At 36.3% G+C, this 15,108-nt stretch overlaps 1 protein-coding gene across 3 annotated transcripts in view; it reads left to right on the forward strand.

The window, feature by feature from the left end:
- BBOF1 (basal body orientation factor 1) overlaps positions 1 to 15,108 on the forward strand; it is a 30,373-nt gene that overhangs the window by 10,808 nt on the left and 4,457 nt on the right. Inside the window, exons 5-11 of one of the 3 annotated variants that reach the window (XM_081122452.1) lie at positions 5,128 to 5,208; positions 6,084 to 6,154; positions 6,598 to 6,742; positions 7,795 to 8,288; positions 10,368 to 10,469; positions 14,115 to 14,189; positions 14,592 to 14,706. In XM_081122452.1, coding sequence (XP_080978578.1) covers positions 5,128 to 5,208; positions 6,084 to 6,154; positions 6,598 to 6,742; positions 7,795 to 8,288; positions 10,368 to 10,469; positions 14,115 to 14,189; positions 14,592 to 14,706 — 1,083 coding nt within the window. The remainder of the gene's footprint in view (positions 1 to 5,127; positions 5,209 to 6,083; positions 6,155 to 6,597; positions 6,743 to 7,794; positions 8,289 to 10,367; positions 10,470 to 14,114; positions 14,190 to 14,591; positions 14,707 to 15,108) is intronic. The other 2 variants (XM_081122450.1, XM_081122451.1) reach the window with 2 other exon arrangements.

Here is a 15,108-nt window from a genome sequence, read left to right on the forward strand (position 1 = left end):
TCAAAGAAGTCATGGACATATTTTAAAACCACTACACCACTGTAGTCCAAAATACCTCTACAGGAATGACCTTAAAATATCACAGTTCTGATCATGTTCTGATCACCTCCCTCTAGAATCTGCTTTAGTATTTCTCTATTGTAAATGGAATATTGTCCAGACACCTTAGCTTGAGTATCAAGACCCTACACCTACTTTGGAACCTTATTATCTTTTTTCACCATACCTCCCCATGCACACCCCTTTTAATCCATCCAAACTGGATATTCACTCATCCCTGAAGTTTTTTATACCTTTGTTACTTTGTTTACATTCTTTCTTCTCTCTGGAATATATCCCTGATATATTTCTGTCCATTAGGATTTTACCTATCCTTCAAAGGCTCAGCTCAAATGCATGTTTTCCATAAGGTCTTCCCCCATAGTCCTTTTAAAAAGTAGTAATTTTCTTCCTGCCATTTGCGACAACTTGGATGAAACTTGAGGGCATTATGCTAAGTGAAATAAGTCAGACAGAGAAAGACAAATACTGTATGATATCACATATATGTGGAATCCTAAAAAAGCCAAACTCAGAGAAACAGAAAGTAAGTAGAGTGGTGGCTTCTTGGGCTGGGGGAGGGGGAAATGGGGAAATATTAGTCAAAGGGTACAGCTATAACATTGATAACTTCTGTGGAATCATGTATATCATGATGATTATAGCTAATAATACTGTATTTTTTTATTTTTAATTTATTGATTTTAGGGGGGGGAAAGGGGCAGAGAGAGAGAAAAAAGAGAGAGAAACATCAGTTTGTTGTTCCACTTAGTTATGCATTCATTGGTTTATTCTTGTATGTGCCCTGACCAGGGATCGAACCCACAGCCTTGGTGTATCAGGGTCAATGCTCTAACCAATTGAGCTACCCAACCAGGGCAATAATACTGTATTATATACTTGAAAATTGCTAATAGAGTAGATTATTTATTTATTAATTTATTTATTATTGAATTTATTGGGGTAATACTGGTTCACAAAACCATACAGGTTTTAAGTGTACAACTCAACAAAACATCATCTGCACACTGCATCATGCGCCATCACCCAAAGCAGTCTCTTTTTGTTCCCATTTATCCTCCTTTGCCCACCTCCACTCCCCTTTCCCCCTGGCTATCACTACACTGTTGTCTGTGTCTATGTGATATATATGTGTGTGGGGGGGGGGGTTTGTTTAATCCCTTCACCTACTTTCATCCAGCTCCCTAACGCCGCTCCCCTCTGACAGCTGTCAGTCTATTCCATATATCCATGCCTAAGATAGTAGATCTTAAATATTCTTACCACAAAAACGAAACGGTAATTATGTGTCAGTACTGGAGGTGTTAGTTAATGCTGTGGTGGTAATCATTTTGCAATTTATAAATGCATCAAATCAACACATTGAGCATCTTAAGCTTACACAATGTTACATGTCAATTATATCTCAATAAATATGGTAAAAAATAAATAAGATTATTAGTGAAAAAAAGTAATACTTTTCTCTGTGTCCCCATAGCATTTTGTATCTTTTTTTACCACTTAGCCTATTCTATCTTGATATTATATTTATCATTTGTTTTATCTCCCCTACTAGATTGTAAATTCTTTGAGGTACAAACAGTGTTGTCCTTTATATTCATCAAAATGCAAGATAAACAGTAATGCTCAATGAATATTGTTAAATGCTGAGTGGGCCTTTTCATTAAAAGTGTAATTGAAGGGATATCAAGTTTTCTTTTAACTAGTTGGAAGGAGTCCTTCCACAATGTTTGCATCATTATGTATACTTGAAATACCTTACAAATTCATTTGTCATTTATACCTCTATAAAGCTGAAAAAAAGTTTAGAAGGAATATTGTTTTGTTTTATATGAAAAGGATGCATATTGAATCAAGTTAATTTCCTTAACTTTTCAGGAACTCTCAAAATAGTCATCCTAAGTGGAGGTATACATTCTGACTCAAAGTGAATGAGGAACTAGTTCATAGTCTAGGGGGCTGTGGTGTGATTTTTTTTAAGAACAATGTTGCCACCTAGGGGACAAATAGATTTCATACCTCTTCAAAGAGGGCTGTTGGCCAGGAAGACTTAAAATTCAAAGGCTTATGGGAAAAAATAAGGTGGTTCTGTGGAATATGGTAGAATTAAGGCAGGTGTGGAGGCCCAAATTGGGGTGGGGTATATGCTCAGCTGGTATGGCTCATTGGTTAAGCATCGACCCATGAACCAGGAGGTCACAGCTCGATTCCTGGTCAGGGCACATGCCCAGGTTTTCGGGCTCGATCCCCAGTAGGGTCCATTCAGGAGGCAGCTGATCAATGATTCTCTCATCATTGATGTTTCTATCCCTCTCTCCCTCTCCCTGAAAAAAAACACAGGGGGGATATACATAAATGAAGAAAATTAATTATACTGTGTAATAGAATTCATTGTATAAATTTAAGAGGCTAATTACATTTAGATTATCAAGGTAGTCAAAGCATATATTTTAAAGAAAAAATTACTTCTATCTGATTAGCAGAAGAAGCGTACATTGGTAGGTTGCAGTTGTTATTTTATTTTATTTTTTTAAAATATATCTTTATTCATTTCAGAGAGAGGAAGGGAGAGGGAGAGAGAGCTAGAAACATCAATGATAAGAGAGTCATTGACCTGCTGCAACCCGCCACCCGGGCATGTGCCCTGGCAGGGAATCGAACCCCCATCTCCTGGATCCTAGGTCGATGCTCAACTGCTGAGCCACGCCCGGCTGGGCTGCGGTTGTTATTTTTTAATAAATTGTTTTTTCTTTTTTTGACAAAGTGATGATAATCATTTCAGCAAATTTAGATGATAAAGAAAAGAAAGCCCCCTCCCACACACAAATATCTAGGGATAACCATTGTTAATATTTTGGTGTATTGTGTTTCCATTTTCTTCCTCCGCTATATAGAAACATATTTTTAAAATATTTTTACAAAAATGAGGTCATGATGTACAAATTGTTTGTTAACCTGACTTTTGTGAACATTTATGTATTGTGAACATTTTTCAATGCCATTATGTACTTTTCTATAAAATATTTTGACTAAATACATGAAATTCTATTGAGTAGATGTATCATGATTTATTAAGGTCCCTTGTTTTTGAACATTTTGACTTTTTTCTAATTTTTCACTCTTACAAACTGTGACGAACATCTAAGTAACAAAGTCTTTTTTTATATATTTGTTTTTTAGGATAACTTCTTATAAGTGGAATTTGTGGGGTAAAGCACATGAATTTTTAAAGATTTTTTATATGTATTGTCTAATTATCTTTCAAAAGATTTATTTATTTATAGATTTTCAAGGGAGTTCAATGACATATGAAAAGTTCATGCTCCTCCACCCATACACACACTAGGATGGCAGATATTTCCTAAAACTTGCATATTGACATTAATTTTGACAATCTTTGACAATGTAAGAGGCGGTTCTCCCATCCCCCTTTTTAGATTTTATTAAATTTATTGGGGTGACATTGGTAAATAAAGTTGTATAGGTTTCATGTGTACAATTCTATGATACATCATCTGTATATTGCATTGTGCGTTCACCACGCAAAGTCAAGTCTCCTTCCATCATCATATATTTGACCCCCTTTACCCTTTTCTAACCCCCACTTTCCTTCTGGTAACAACCATACTGTTGTCTGTGTCTTTGAGTTTTTGTTTGTCTTGTTTGTTTGTTGCTTTCAGTTTTATATTCCACATATAAGTGAAATCGTATGGTTCTTGACCTTTCCTGTCCTACTTATTTCACTTAGCATGATATTCTCAAGATATCCATGTTGTTGCAAATGGCAGTATTTCATCTTATGGCTGAATAGTATTAAGAGGCCATTTTTTTAAAGTATGTAAAAGTACGGGGAGAAAGAAGAGCATCTAAAAGAGATCATATAAAATAGAGATTACAGTAAGGAAAATTGGTAGGTATATGTGGGAACAATACTAATCATTATATTAAATGGTTACTATTCTAAATACATGTATTATTTGTTATTTAATCCTTGCCACACCCCTACAAGATAGCTACTATTATGATCTTCTTTTTATTCCTGGAGATCTGAGATTTTGAGGAGTTAAGTGACTTGCCCAGAATCAAACAGCTGGTGAGAGACCTAGCACTTGAACTCTTGTCTGTCTGATGGGATGCCTTTTTTATGGCATGAATAATTAGATTGGATATGCCTATGTTGATCTGATTGATTCTTGCTGGTAAATATAGACTATGGGATCATAGCTTTTTTTAAAATATGTTTTTATTGATTTTAGAGAGAGAAGAAGGGAGAGGGAGAGAGAGAGAGAAACATTGATGATATAGAAACATCAGTGTGCTTCCTCCTGCATGCCCACTAACTGGGGACCAAGCCCACAACCCAGGTATGTTCCCTGACCAGGAATCGAACCGGTGACCTCTTGGTGCATGGGACAACGCTCACTCTACTGAGCCACACCAGCTGGGCAGAATCATAGCTTTAAATTAGCTCTACTTTCTTTGCCTAGAAGAATTTTATGTCCTTTTTATTATATAGCTTTAGAGGACAGAAGGATTCATCTGTTGGAATCATAGCAAGATGTTTTTTTCAATTAATACTGAGAAGAATTTTCTAAAAATAAGAACTATTAAACGGCAGCTTAGTGACTTAATGAGATTTGAATTAGTGATATTCTGTTTCTAAATATTCTTCCATATTAAGTGAGAAATTATATTGTATGACTCCTCTGGTCCCTTCCAGTTCTAAAATATGATTCTGAGGGTCCACATGGTTAAAATGAAGATATTTAGAAAATATGATTATGAGGACACCTTGTCTGAATGTTCTGAAAACTGTTATTCATGAAAGGCCTTTTAGTAACTCAATACTGATCCTGTAAATCTAGAGAAGATTGGAGGAAATATAGTACTCACATGCAAAGACATGGAGTTTTTCTGTGTGTTCAGGATTAAGAGGTAAAATATAACAGAAAATGTTTCTTTATTGAGAATTTTCTAGGAATATGCCCCAATCAACCCCAACCGCATTTCCTATTGACCAGGCTTCATTGTTATTGTTGTTGTTTTGTTTTGCTATTTTAATTTTAGCTGAAGGAGAGTTTAAGGCACACAGAGCAGAAACATCAGGACACTCTTAGAAGCCTGGAAAGCAGGTTTTTTAAAGAAAAGGTATGATATATTAAGTTAATTAAGAACTTCGTTTATGAGAACAGCAGATATGTACTTAAATGCATTCTGAGACATTGATATGTACCTTATTAGAAGATTGTTATCAAATTACAGTAGTATAAAAAATGGGGAAAACAAAACCTATTTTAGATATCTCAATGTCTAGCCTTTTCCCCCTCCCATTTAGAGATTCTCGAAATCCCCAAGTGAGATTGTCATCTTACCAATGCTATTGGACATACCACACTCCCCACTTTGGTGTTTCCTTGGTGGAACTCAAGGTGCATGTACCTCATTATAAAGGGGAGGTGGGATTGGGGAGTTTACTCCGGTACACATGAAGTACATTTTAAGTATTATTGCTTGGGTGCCATCCTAGAATATAATCTTCATGAGAACAGGGACCCTATCTGTTTTGTTCATCACAGAATCTCCAGTATTTAAAAAATCTGGTACACTATTATTGCTCCATAGGAATTTGTTGAATGAAGCAATGAATAATGACTCTTATCACTCTAAAAAAGAATGACTCTCCTCACTGTATTTAGCAGAAATTTTTCCCAGCTCTGCTTTGCCATACTGATGTGGAATTATCTGTCATGTTGTCTCTTTAGTGGTGAAATTGAAAGGTACCCTAAGGTTCCTGCGTTCACAGTATCCTCCTGCTGGCCCCTCCATCAATAGTTGGAGTTCACATCAGGTCATGTGGACAGGAGTGTTTTATTTGACATTATAAAATAAATGCTTAACTTTTTTAAAAAATACATTTTTATTGAGTTTTAGAGAGAGAGGAAAGGAGGGGGAGAGAGAGAGAAACATCAATGAGAAACATCATTGATCAACTCTGTATTAAAACAGCCTATTTTCTTTTTTAGCACCGACTAGAACAGGAAGCTGAAAAGAAGATAATAATGCTGGCAGAGAGAGCCCATCATGAAGCTGTCGTGTAAGGGATTGCTGCCTTTTTTCTTTGTAATAGCCTCTCTTACCTCTTTGTAGGTCTGTTTTGTTCTTATCATGTTGTCTTCCCACTTCTCTCCTGGTTTGCTATCTTCAAATTTTCTGGCTTATTTCCCCTCCCTGTTTCCAGAAAGAGAACTTTGTGTTTCCACCCCTTTTCCCTCCACTCTTTTTGTAGCAGCATGGTGTGAGGGTAAGAACCTGGGCTGTGAAGTTAGACTGGTTCTCAACACATAAGCCAATTGACTGTAGGAAGAGTCCTTAACTTTTTTGAAATTAAATTTCTTTATCTAAAAATGGGTTTAATAATAGCAACCTGGCAGGGTTGTCCTTATCATTACTGTTGGAGGCTAAAGCAAGCATGCTTCTAGTTTGGTAATATCTGAAACTTAGGTCTCTGCTCTGAAATCTTGTATCTTTCTATTTCAGGCAATTAAACCATGCTGGAAGAGCTGTTTTTAAAGAGAATGTTTATCTCCAGAAAGCTCTTGACTACCACCTGAAGGAAGCTGATGCTCTACAAAAAAAATCTGAGAAGTTGCTCCAGTCTCAGACTTCCCTTTTACATCAAAAGGTTCCAGACTTTGTTTCCTATTTTTTTTTTTAAAGAATTAGGTTGGTAAATACTAAGCATTGAGTATAATAAAGATACATAAGGACAAAGGGACTGTTTTCTTCTGTCTGGATGATGTACCTTTCTTATCTCAAAAGATTAATTACTGAATCACTAAGAAGCATTAGACTTGGCATTATAAAGAATGTATCAGAAACATAAATGTAACTCCTATCATCTACTACTTGAGAAGACTCATTTTGCTTTGCTTAGAGTTGGTCCCTGAATCACTTAGGAACAGGTTCAGCTGTAATAGCCCTGACAACAGTGGCATCATCACATAAGGGTTATTCTTTCACCTAAAGGAAGTCTGGAGGTAAGCACTCCGGAGCTGGAACGGTAGTGCCACAAAGTCAACAGAATCCAGGTTCCTTAACTCTGCTCTGCAGCCTGTGGCTTACATCCTCAAAGTTACCTCATGGCCCATGGCAGCTGCTAGAGCTCTAACCATTCCTCAAACAGCAGGAAGGAAGAAGGACAAGAAGGAAAAATATATGCCCCTCCTTTTAGTGATCTTCCTGGAAGTGTACTTCACACATTTCTACTTACACCTCATTGATCAGAAGAACCTACATAACTATGCTGAACCACACGAGAGACAGGGAATTTTTTCATCTGAGCTTACTGCCTTCCTGAAAAAAACTGGGGTTTTATTACTTAGGAGGAAAGGGAAAATAGACATTGTGATAGGCAACTAGCAAACTGCCAGAGTTTCCAGTATGTAGTTGTTAAATTAATGTTTTTACTGTATAGTCATATTGAACTTGGAATTATCCTTTTGATAATATAAAATATTTAACCTTTCAGAATTTTAGGGGAAGGAAAGTTTCTTAATTAGTAAAATCAGTGGTCTTCACAAAGTCTAGACAAGGATCCTAGACTTTTACTCTCCATACACAGAATACCAAAATATCACCATTGCAACCTGGCATCAAACTCACATAAAGTAGTAGAAATTAGTGAGGAACTTTTAAGTTCTGAAATCTCCCACCTCTCTCATCTTTTTTTTTTAGGAGATCAACGATCTGTTGGTTAAGGAAAAGGTTATACAACTTACCCAGCAGAGAACACAAATCCAGACCCTTCAGAAGAAGGTGATAAGCTTGGAGACTGCCCTGACTTGTATGACCAGAGAGTTTGAGACTGAAGTTCTAAAACTGCAGCAACAGGCAATGGTAAATAACCAAAATGATCAGATTGAAGTTTATAAGCTGCAGAACCTTCTTCAGATGAAGGACAGGGAAATGAATAGAGTGAAGAAGCTGGCCAAGAACATACTGGATGAGAGAACAGAAGTGGAAAGGTTCTTTTTGGATGCTCTACACGAAGTGAAGCAACAGATTGCATTTAGCAGGAAGCATTATAAGCAGGTAGCACAAGCTGCTTTCAATCTTAAAATGCGAGAGGCGTGTGCCGGAAGAACAGAATATCCCAAAATTCGAACATTTGATGGCAGAGAGCACAGCACCAATAGTGTGAATCAGGATCTTATGGAAGCCAATAAATGGTACTAATAATACTTTAATATTTTATCTTTTGTGCTGCTATTTTTGTGCTCTTTAGAGAAATAAGAACCCTGAAAAGCTCAGTTCAGTAATACCTAAGTACTGAGTAGATTACTTAGTGAGTTACTTGAGGACAGGAACTGACTCATCTTTGTAACCACTATGCTTGGCATAGTTTGTGGGGCCTAATAAATATTCTTAGTGGATGGCCTCTTTTCTTTGTAATAGAAACTTGTTAAAGAGACTGGATTATTATTTTTTCCATAGAATGTCATTATAGTATCTTTTAACATGCTTCTTTATTTTGTTTCCTGTAAACTAGTTATAAAGGTTTGATAAGATTCAGGTTATACATTTTTGATAAACATGCTTTCATAAATATTTTATAATGTTCCCTTTACTATTCTGAGGTGAAATTCATAGGTAATAATACCTAACTAAACATATAATTTAAAAAATCAATATAAAAATTAGTTTTAACAATTCTTTCTTATACAGAACTGTCCTATGGATTGAAGGACACCCAGTAGTGCCCCTCATCATTGCATTAACCAAAAGTCCCCACAAGTTTCCTTGAGATGTACTGCCACTATGATAAAAGTAGCAGAATGCTTGAGACAGTTGTAGACTATCTACAATGATTAATCATTTCCTTAGCATTTCTATCTGTTAGAGCATCTTCCCCCTATAAACCATGGATTAAATTATGGTGCATTTAAAAAAAATTATTCTTGAAATTATGTTTTATATCCCAATGAAATTAGATTCTTCAAAGGCCTTAACTCAAGAAACTTAAAAGGACTCCCAACTACTATGTACTTAACATCTTATTAAGAGTGCTTCCAAATGTATGTTCTGCTTTAAATTATCTTTTAGTAGATTAATTTGTATATTCTTTTAAATTATATAGCTGCTGGGAAGGTTGGATATGGTTAATAGCTTCTGAAAGATAAGACTCTTCTCCAAAATTGTCCATACTGCATATAATTTTTTAACTTTCTATATTCAAAAGTCTATATAATAACACTCTTTTTACCAAGAGATTCATTGCAATTTCCTCATATTTATTTAATGTAAAGCAAGTTGAGTCCCTATCAAACATAAGGCAGTTCCTCTTACTTTTATCTATTGTATATTAAGTAGTAGATTAGTTTTCAGAGAAAGGTACATAAACTGATTCTGTACATTGTTATTGCAGAAACTGGACTTGTCCTATTCTGCCTTCTGTGTGACATTTTTGCTACTGATCAATTTGTCACCTTGACCTCAGTTTCCTATTGCCTCTACCAGCAGGGCAGGAATGGCATTTAAAATATTACATCATCTGCTTAAGAGGCAGATTAGAGAAGGACAGTTGAAGTATATGGTGATAATAAAGCAAAACCTAAACTTTTGAAAGAAAACTAACCCAAGTGCCTATATGCAAAAAATTTCTCCCATTATACAACATCAAAACTAGCTACATTTAAACCAGCTTTTGTAAATAGCAAGTAGACTATGAATCTTCTGGTAAAATTATAATATAGATAAAGACCCGCTTGGAAAGCTTAGCTAGGCTGATTTGGAGGTAAGAAAATAGAGTAGATAAGTTACATGTTGTTTTCTAAATTTACCTTTTGTTACCTTATCTTCAGAGCAAAGTATCTAATACAAAAGAAATGTTAAAAGGAATTAATCAATAATCTCACCAAACAACTGGTTTTTTTCTTGTTCTTTTTGTTTTTGTGTATATCTAGATACATTATAGTCATAGTACAACTTTCTATTTTGTTTATTTGCTTGATGTTTAAGCACACCTTTTTTCATGTTATCGTTTTTTGTGTTTTTTTTTTTTAATTTTAATGACTACTTATAACATTTCAGGTTGGCTAGCATATTGATACCCTTTTCAACTTTATAATTTTGTAATGGACACAGTTTGCTTTATAGTCATTGCATTTGGAAACCTCATAATATTCAGTTATGGTTTGGAAATTTTCTTTTCTCATATTTACATATTTTATATTTTTCAAAAAGAAGAGATGCTTACTTTGACCATATTTTTCCTTTTCACTTTTTTTTCTTTGATATTCTTTCTTCAGGACAGATATTCAAGGAAATGTGGATATTGGAGATTTAACTTGGGAGCAGAAGGAGAAAGTCTTACGATTGCTGTTTGCAAAAATGAATGGTTTTGTTCCTAGGTAAGTCCCTATTTCTGTAGTGAAATACCAAGTTGTTATCAACCCTAGAAACCATGAAGAAACAGTGAATTTACTCTCACTTAAGAGTGAAAAGATTAGGAAAAGACCAGAAAATTTAAAAGGGCCATACTGGTTGGCTATACAACTCTCAGAGATAAATAAATGAATGAACATGAAAATGAAAGATAAATTAGAATTAAAGGGGGTAGAAAAGAGATTAATTTTAGATGTTTAAGGTATGCTTACTAAGAAGGTACAACATTGCTCAGCTGAATGAGTGGTAACTGAAGAGAAGCATAACAATGGTTAAGATTTTATTGGCCTTCAAAGATAAGTAAATTATATTTAAGCTAATTATTAATCAAGAGAATCTCTAATACCAAGAAAAAGACCTAGAAAGGAAAACAAAAATCTACAGATATTTAAAATAATTCTTCTTAATGAATTGTTTCGCTCTCTCCTCTATGGTTTATTAGTGACTATAACCCTGGTAATGAACTATAAAATGGGTAAAATAAATCAACCACTTACTGATTGCTTGTTACAAGCTTGGCACTCTGGGGATGAAAAAGAATTACAAGACATTGCCCTTGATCTCAAAGAGCTTAAAACAAACGTGGTTACACAAACAAAACAAAAAAAATAACAAGGAAAAAATAGATGGCACAATAAAGTACAATTGGAGTTCAGTGGGCTGGAGTAGTCAGGGAAGACTCAGTCAGGAAGACAGGAGGTATGACCACGTGGGGTGCCTTGTAGGAGAGTGGGATAGAGAGCGGGGAGGGCATCAGGCAAGGGGCAAAGTAGCAGCATAGGCAAAAGCCCAGAGGTAGGAGTGGGCATCGGGTATTTAGGGAACGTTGGGGGAAACTGCCTAGCTTGAGGAAATTTGGTAATGCTAGGGAGTAATTAGTAATTGGAAGTAAAGATTAATCTATAGATTAAATTATGATGAGCCTTAAAAACCATGCAGAAAAGCCCGAACCTATGCTATTGTAGATTCTAGAATAGTGTAACATACTTTTCTTCTCTGCTTTGAAGGAATACGGGTAGCAATAAGCCTTCCTTTCATACTCTCACCCAGAGGGCTCACAGATTATTGTTCTCAGAGCTAGCCTGAACCAACAGTGACAGTGTCACAGATCGGAGGGCAAAAACAGGGCTGGGGACCAGCAGAAACTGCTGCACTACTCCTGCGGTGGTGAGGGGTTTAGCAAGTGGGAGCAGTTAGGAAAAAAGTGGGGAAACTGAGAGACAGGAAGGAGAAACAGAGCTTGGCAATCAAGGACAAAAGGAATAAAGACAACAAAGTATAAATTTTTAAGTTTTTTAGCTTACGAAATAAAAGAATGGTGATATGAAAAGCAAACAAAAAACTGTAAACCCAGTGTGAGGGAAATACTTAAATTTTATTTAATCCATCCATCAAGCTATTTAACATACACATATTGAGTGCCTGCCATTTACTGAGGATATCATGTTGAGCAAAGACATCATGCCTAATATCAAGGAGTTTATGGTTTACGTGGGAGGAAAGTCATTATTCAAATCATCACACAAGTATATACAAAAGTACAGCTATGACAGAGGCTCAAAGGAGGAGTATGAGAGCCTAGATTAGGGGAATCTGACCTACTTGAGGCTGAGAACATTTATGAGGAAGTAAAAGCTTGAGCTGACCTCTAAAAGGTAAACAGGGACAAAAGGGGAGAAAAGCCCTGGCTGGTTGGTCAGTGGTTAGAGCATCAGCCTGAGAACTGAAAGGTCCTGGGTTCGATTCCAGTCAAGGGCACATACCTCCGTTGCAGGCTCGATCCCCGGCCCTGGTCAGGGTGCATGCGGGAGGCAACCATACTATGTGTCTCTCTCACATCGATGTTTCTCTCTCTCCCTTCCACTCTCTGAAAAGCAATGGAAAAATTATCCTTAGGTGAGGATTAAAAAAATAAAATAAATCAAAAAGGGGAGAAAAAAACATTCTAGACAGAAGAAATGAAAAGTAGTATTTTCAGTGTCAAATTGGAGACAATGGCAATATATTGAAGTGAAAAACACTTAAGGCATTTGTAAATAGTGATTGGAGTACAGATGATAGTTTAAGGGGAGGGAGTTGAGCATGTTCAGTGAAACTGGTAGTTGAGCTCAGAAAAGTGAATGAAGGTAGAATAGTAAAGGGCTGAGGCTAGAACCTTTAGGAATAACCACGGTTACTGAACAGGAGAACAAGGAAGAGTACAAGCAAAAGGAGGAGTTTAAAGTATTGGCTAAGTGGAAGATGGAGGACTGAAATGGCTTTTGTGTCTCTGCCAGCCTTCCACAGCGGCGGAGGTATGATCCAGGCTGTAGGTACTGAATGTCTGTCTCATTGTGAGTTGACTCTTCTGTACCCCAGGGAATACAGCCAGAGTTCCACGCCTCAAGTTCCATACTGTGTTGTTTTTAACACTGGAGAAACAGGAATTTGAGTGTAATCTTTCACACCAAAGTAATGAACTTGAACCTGGCACAATGGAACCATGTCTAAGCCTGATGGAATCTCATGCCAGGGTTGGATGAAGGAAAAAGAATATAGGAATAGAAAGGTGAAATGTTGAGATAAATGTTGAGATAAAGATGAGATAAAGATGAGATTAAATGAGAAAGCTCAAATTAGAGAGGAATTAAATGATAAAAGGTCTACCAAGGCAAGTAGAATAATTAGGAAGTTGATAAGAGTTTACAGATTGTATATGATTATGAATTCAACAATACAGTATTTTTCTTTGTGAGAGAACTAGGTCAAAGGAGTATAATCAATACACTGTACTCTTTAATGCATCAGTATCAGCAACAACTCTGGCTATGACTTAGGCACTGGTAGTAGCGAAAGTATATTATTAGACTATTTAAGATAGCCAGATTTTGAATGGGTTTTATAAAAAAATTGGTGGTGGTGGTGGAGAGAAACATTTGTTCTACTTATACATTCATTGGTTGTTTCTTATATGTGCCCTGACCAGGGATTGAACTCACAACCTCAGTGTATCGGGACAACACTCTAACACACTGAACTACCCAGCCAGGGCCAGGATAGCCAGATTTTGAATGAGTTTATGCTGCTTTCATGTGCACCTAGTTGAGGGCAGTTTTAGGAATGAGATATGTGTCTTTATCTGCTGGCAAATCAACCTACTATATTTTATAACTGTTAAGTTCACTTTCAAATTAAAATATTGAATTAGTGATATGTTTATTTCCTATTCTTAAACCAGACTTTCCAAAGTATAGGAGAAATTTTTATACTGTGTCTCTCCATTGGGTAACCTTTCTGTGTTCTGTAGTTCTTTTTGTAGGAAGGGAATTTTTCTGGCCATGTTTTTGTTTTTAGCCAATACTCTGGTTTAACCTTGCCCACATCACTGTTAACAACTGTTATGTATCATCATCATGATCATCTCCATAAATATTTCCATTTCTTAAGTTCAACATGTCTCAACTTTAAGAGACTATAAGTTTACATTACACTACCTCTATGTATATGTAAAACATCATTTTTGAAAATGAAAAGCCCATCTAAATGGAAGCATTCATTTAGCACTTTTATAGTATAGTTGAAATAAGGGCACAAGGCGACACTGCCTCATTGTTAACTTTTACCCACTACAGGAAATACAGTCAGAGTTCTAGGCCTTCAGTTCCACAATATTTTGTTCCAGACAGTGAAGAAACAGAGGAATGTCGGTAAGGTTTCTCTCTTTTTTAAAATCCTCACCCAAGGACATGGTTTTCTTATTGCTTCTAGAGAGAGGGGACAGGAACAGAGAGAGAAACATTGATGTGAGAAACATTGATCAGTTGCCTCCCATACTCACCCCAACTGGGGATCAAACCCACAACATAGGTGTGTGTCCTGACGGGGGATTGAATCCGGTGTAAGGGATGACGCTCCAACTGGGCCATCTGGCCAGGGCAAGGGTAAAGCCTCTCGACAGAGCAATGAATGTGAGCCTGATCACAATGGTTCTTGTGGACATCTTATACATGCTAGAATTGAGTGAGAGTAACATGACCAGTCTATTGTTCTGAATTAGGTTCTTGTGTGCATGGTTGTTGACATGGTCTCTTACTTTATCATTATTGCAGGGATGAAAGTAAGCTTCAAGATCAAACCTTCATCACCCAGCAAGTACCAATCTCAGACTCTTCTGGTGAACTGGTGATACCCAATATTCAGAAAGGATCACATGAGTCTGACGTGGTAAGGAGTCAGTAATCTAACCAAACAATACATATAGCTGTTACCTTTCCCCATGCAGCTTCTTGCTGTCACAGTCACTTAGCTCTCCTATCCAGGAGCTCTCAGGGATCAGTGAAATGAGTAATAATACTAGTATGAGATCATGGACATTTTTATAACAATATCCATACCAAGGAAGGCATGTAGTTAATGCAAATGCATATTTTTGCCTCTTAGTGTAGAAAACCTATAATTTGCCTTTTGAAATACACAGCCTAGCCAAAATATACACTATCTTTTATGTAAGAATTAAAACATAACAACTATGTAACTCTTGGCTTTGGACAGAGGTGGGAAGTTGGGGTCACTATAAGCTACGGGATAAGGGCATTATAAGGAAGTGTATAGCACCATTTAAAAAAA

This window comes from Miniopterus schreibersii, assembly GCF_964146895.1.
Source record: "Miniopterus schreibersii genome assembly, chromosome: 1".
NCBI lineage: Eukaryota > Metazoa > Chordata > Mammalia > Chiroptera > Miniopteridae > Miniopterus > Miniopterus schreibersii.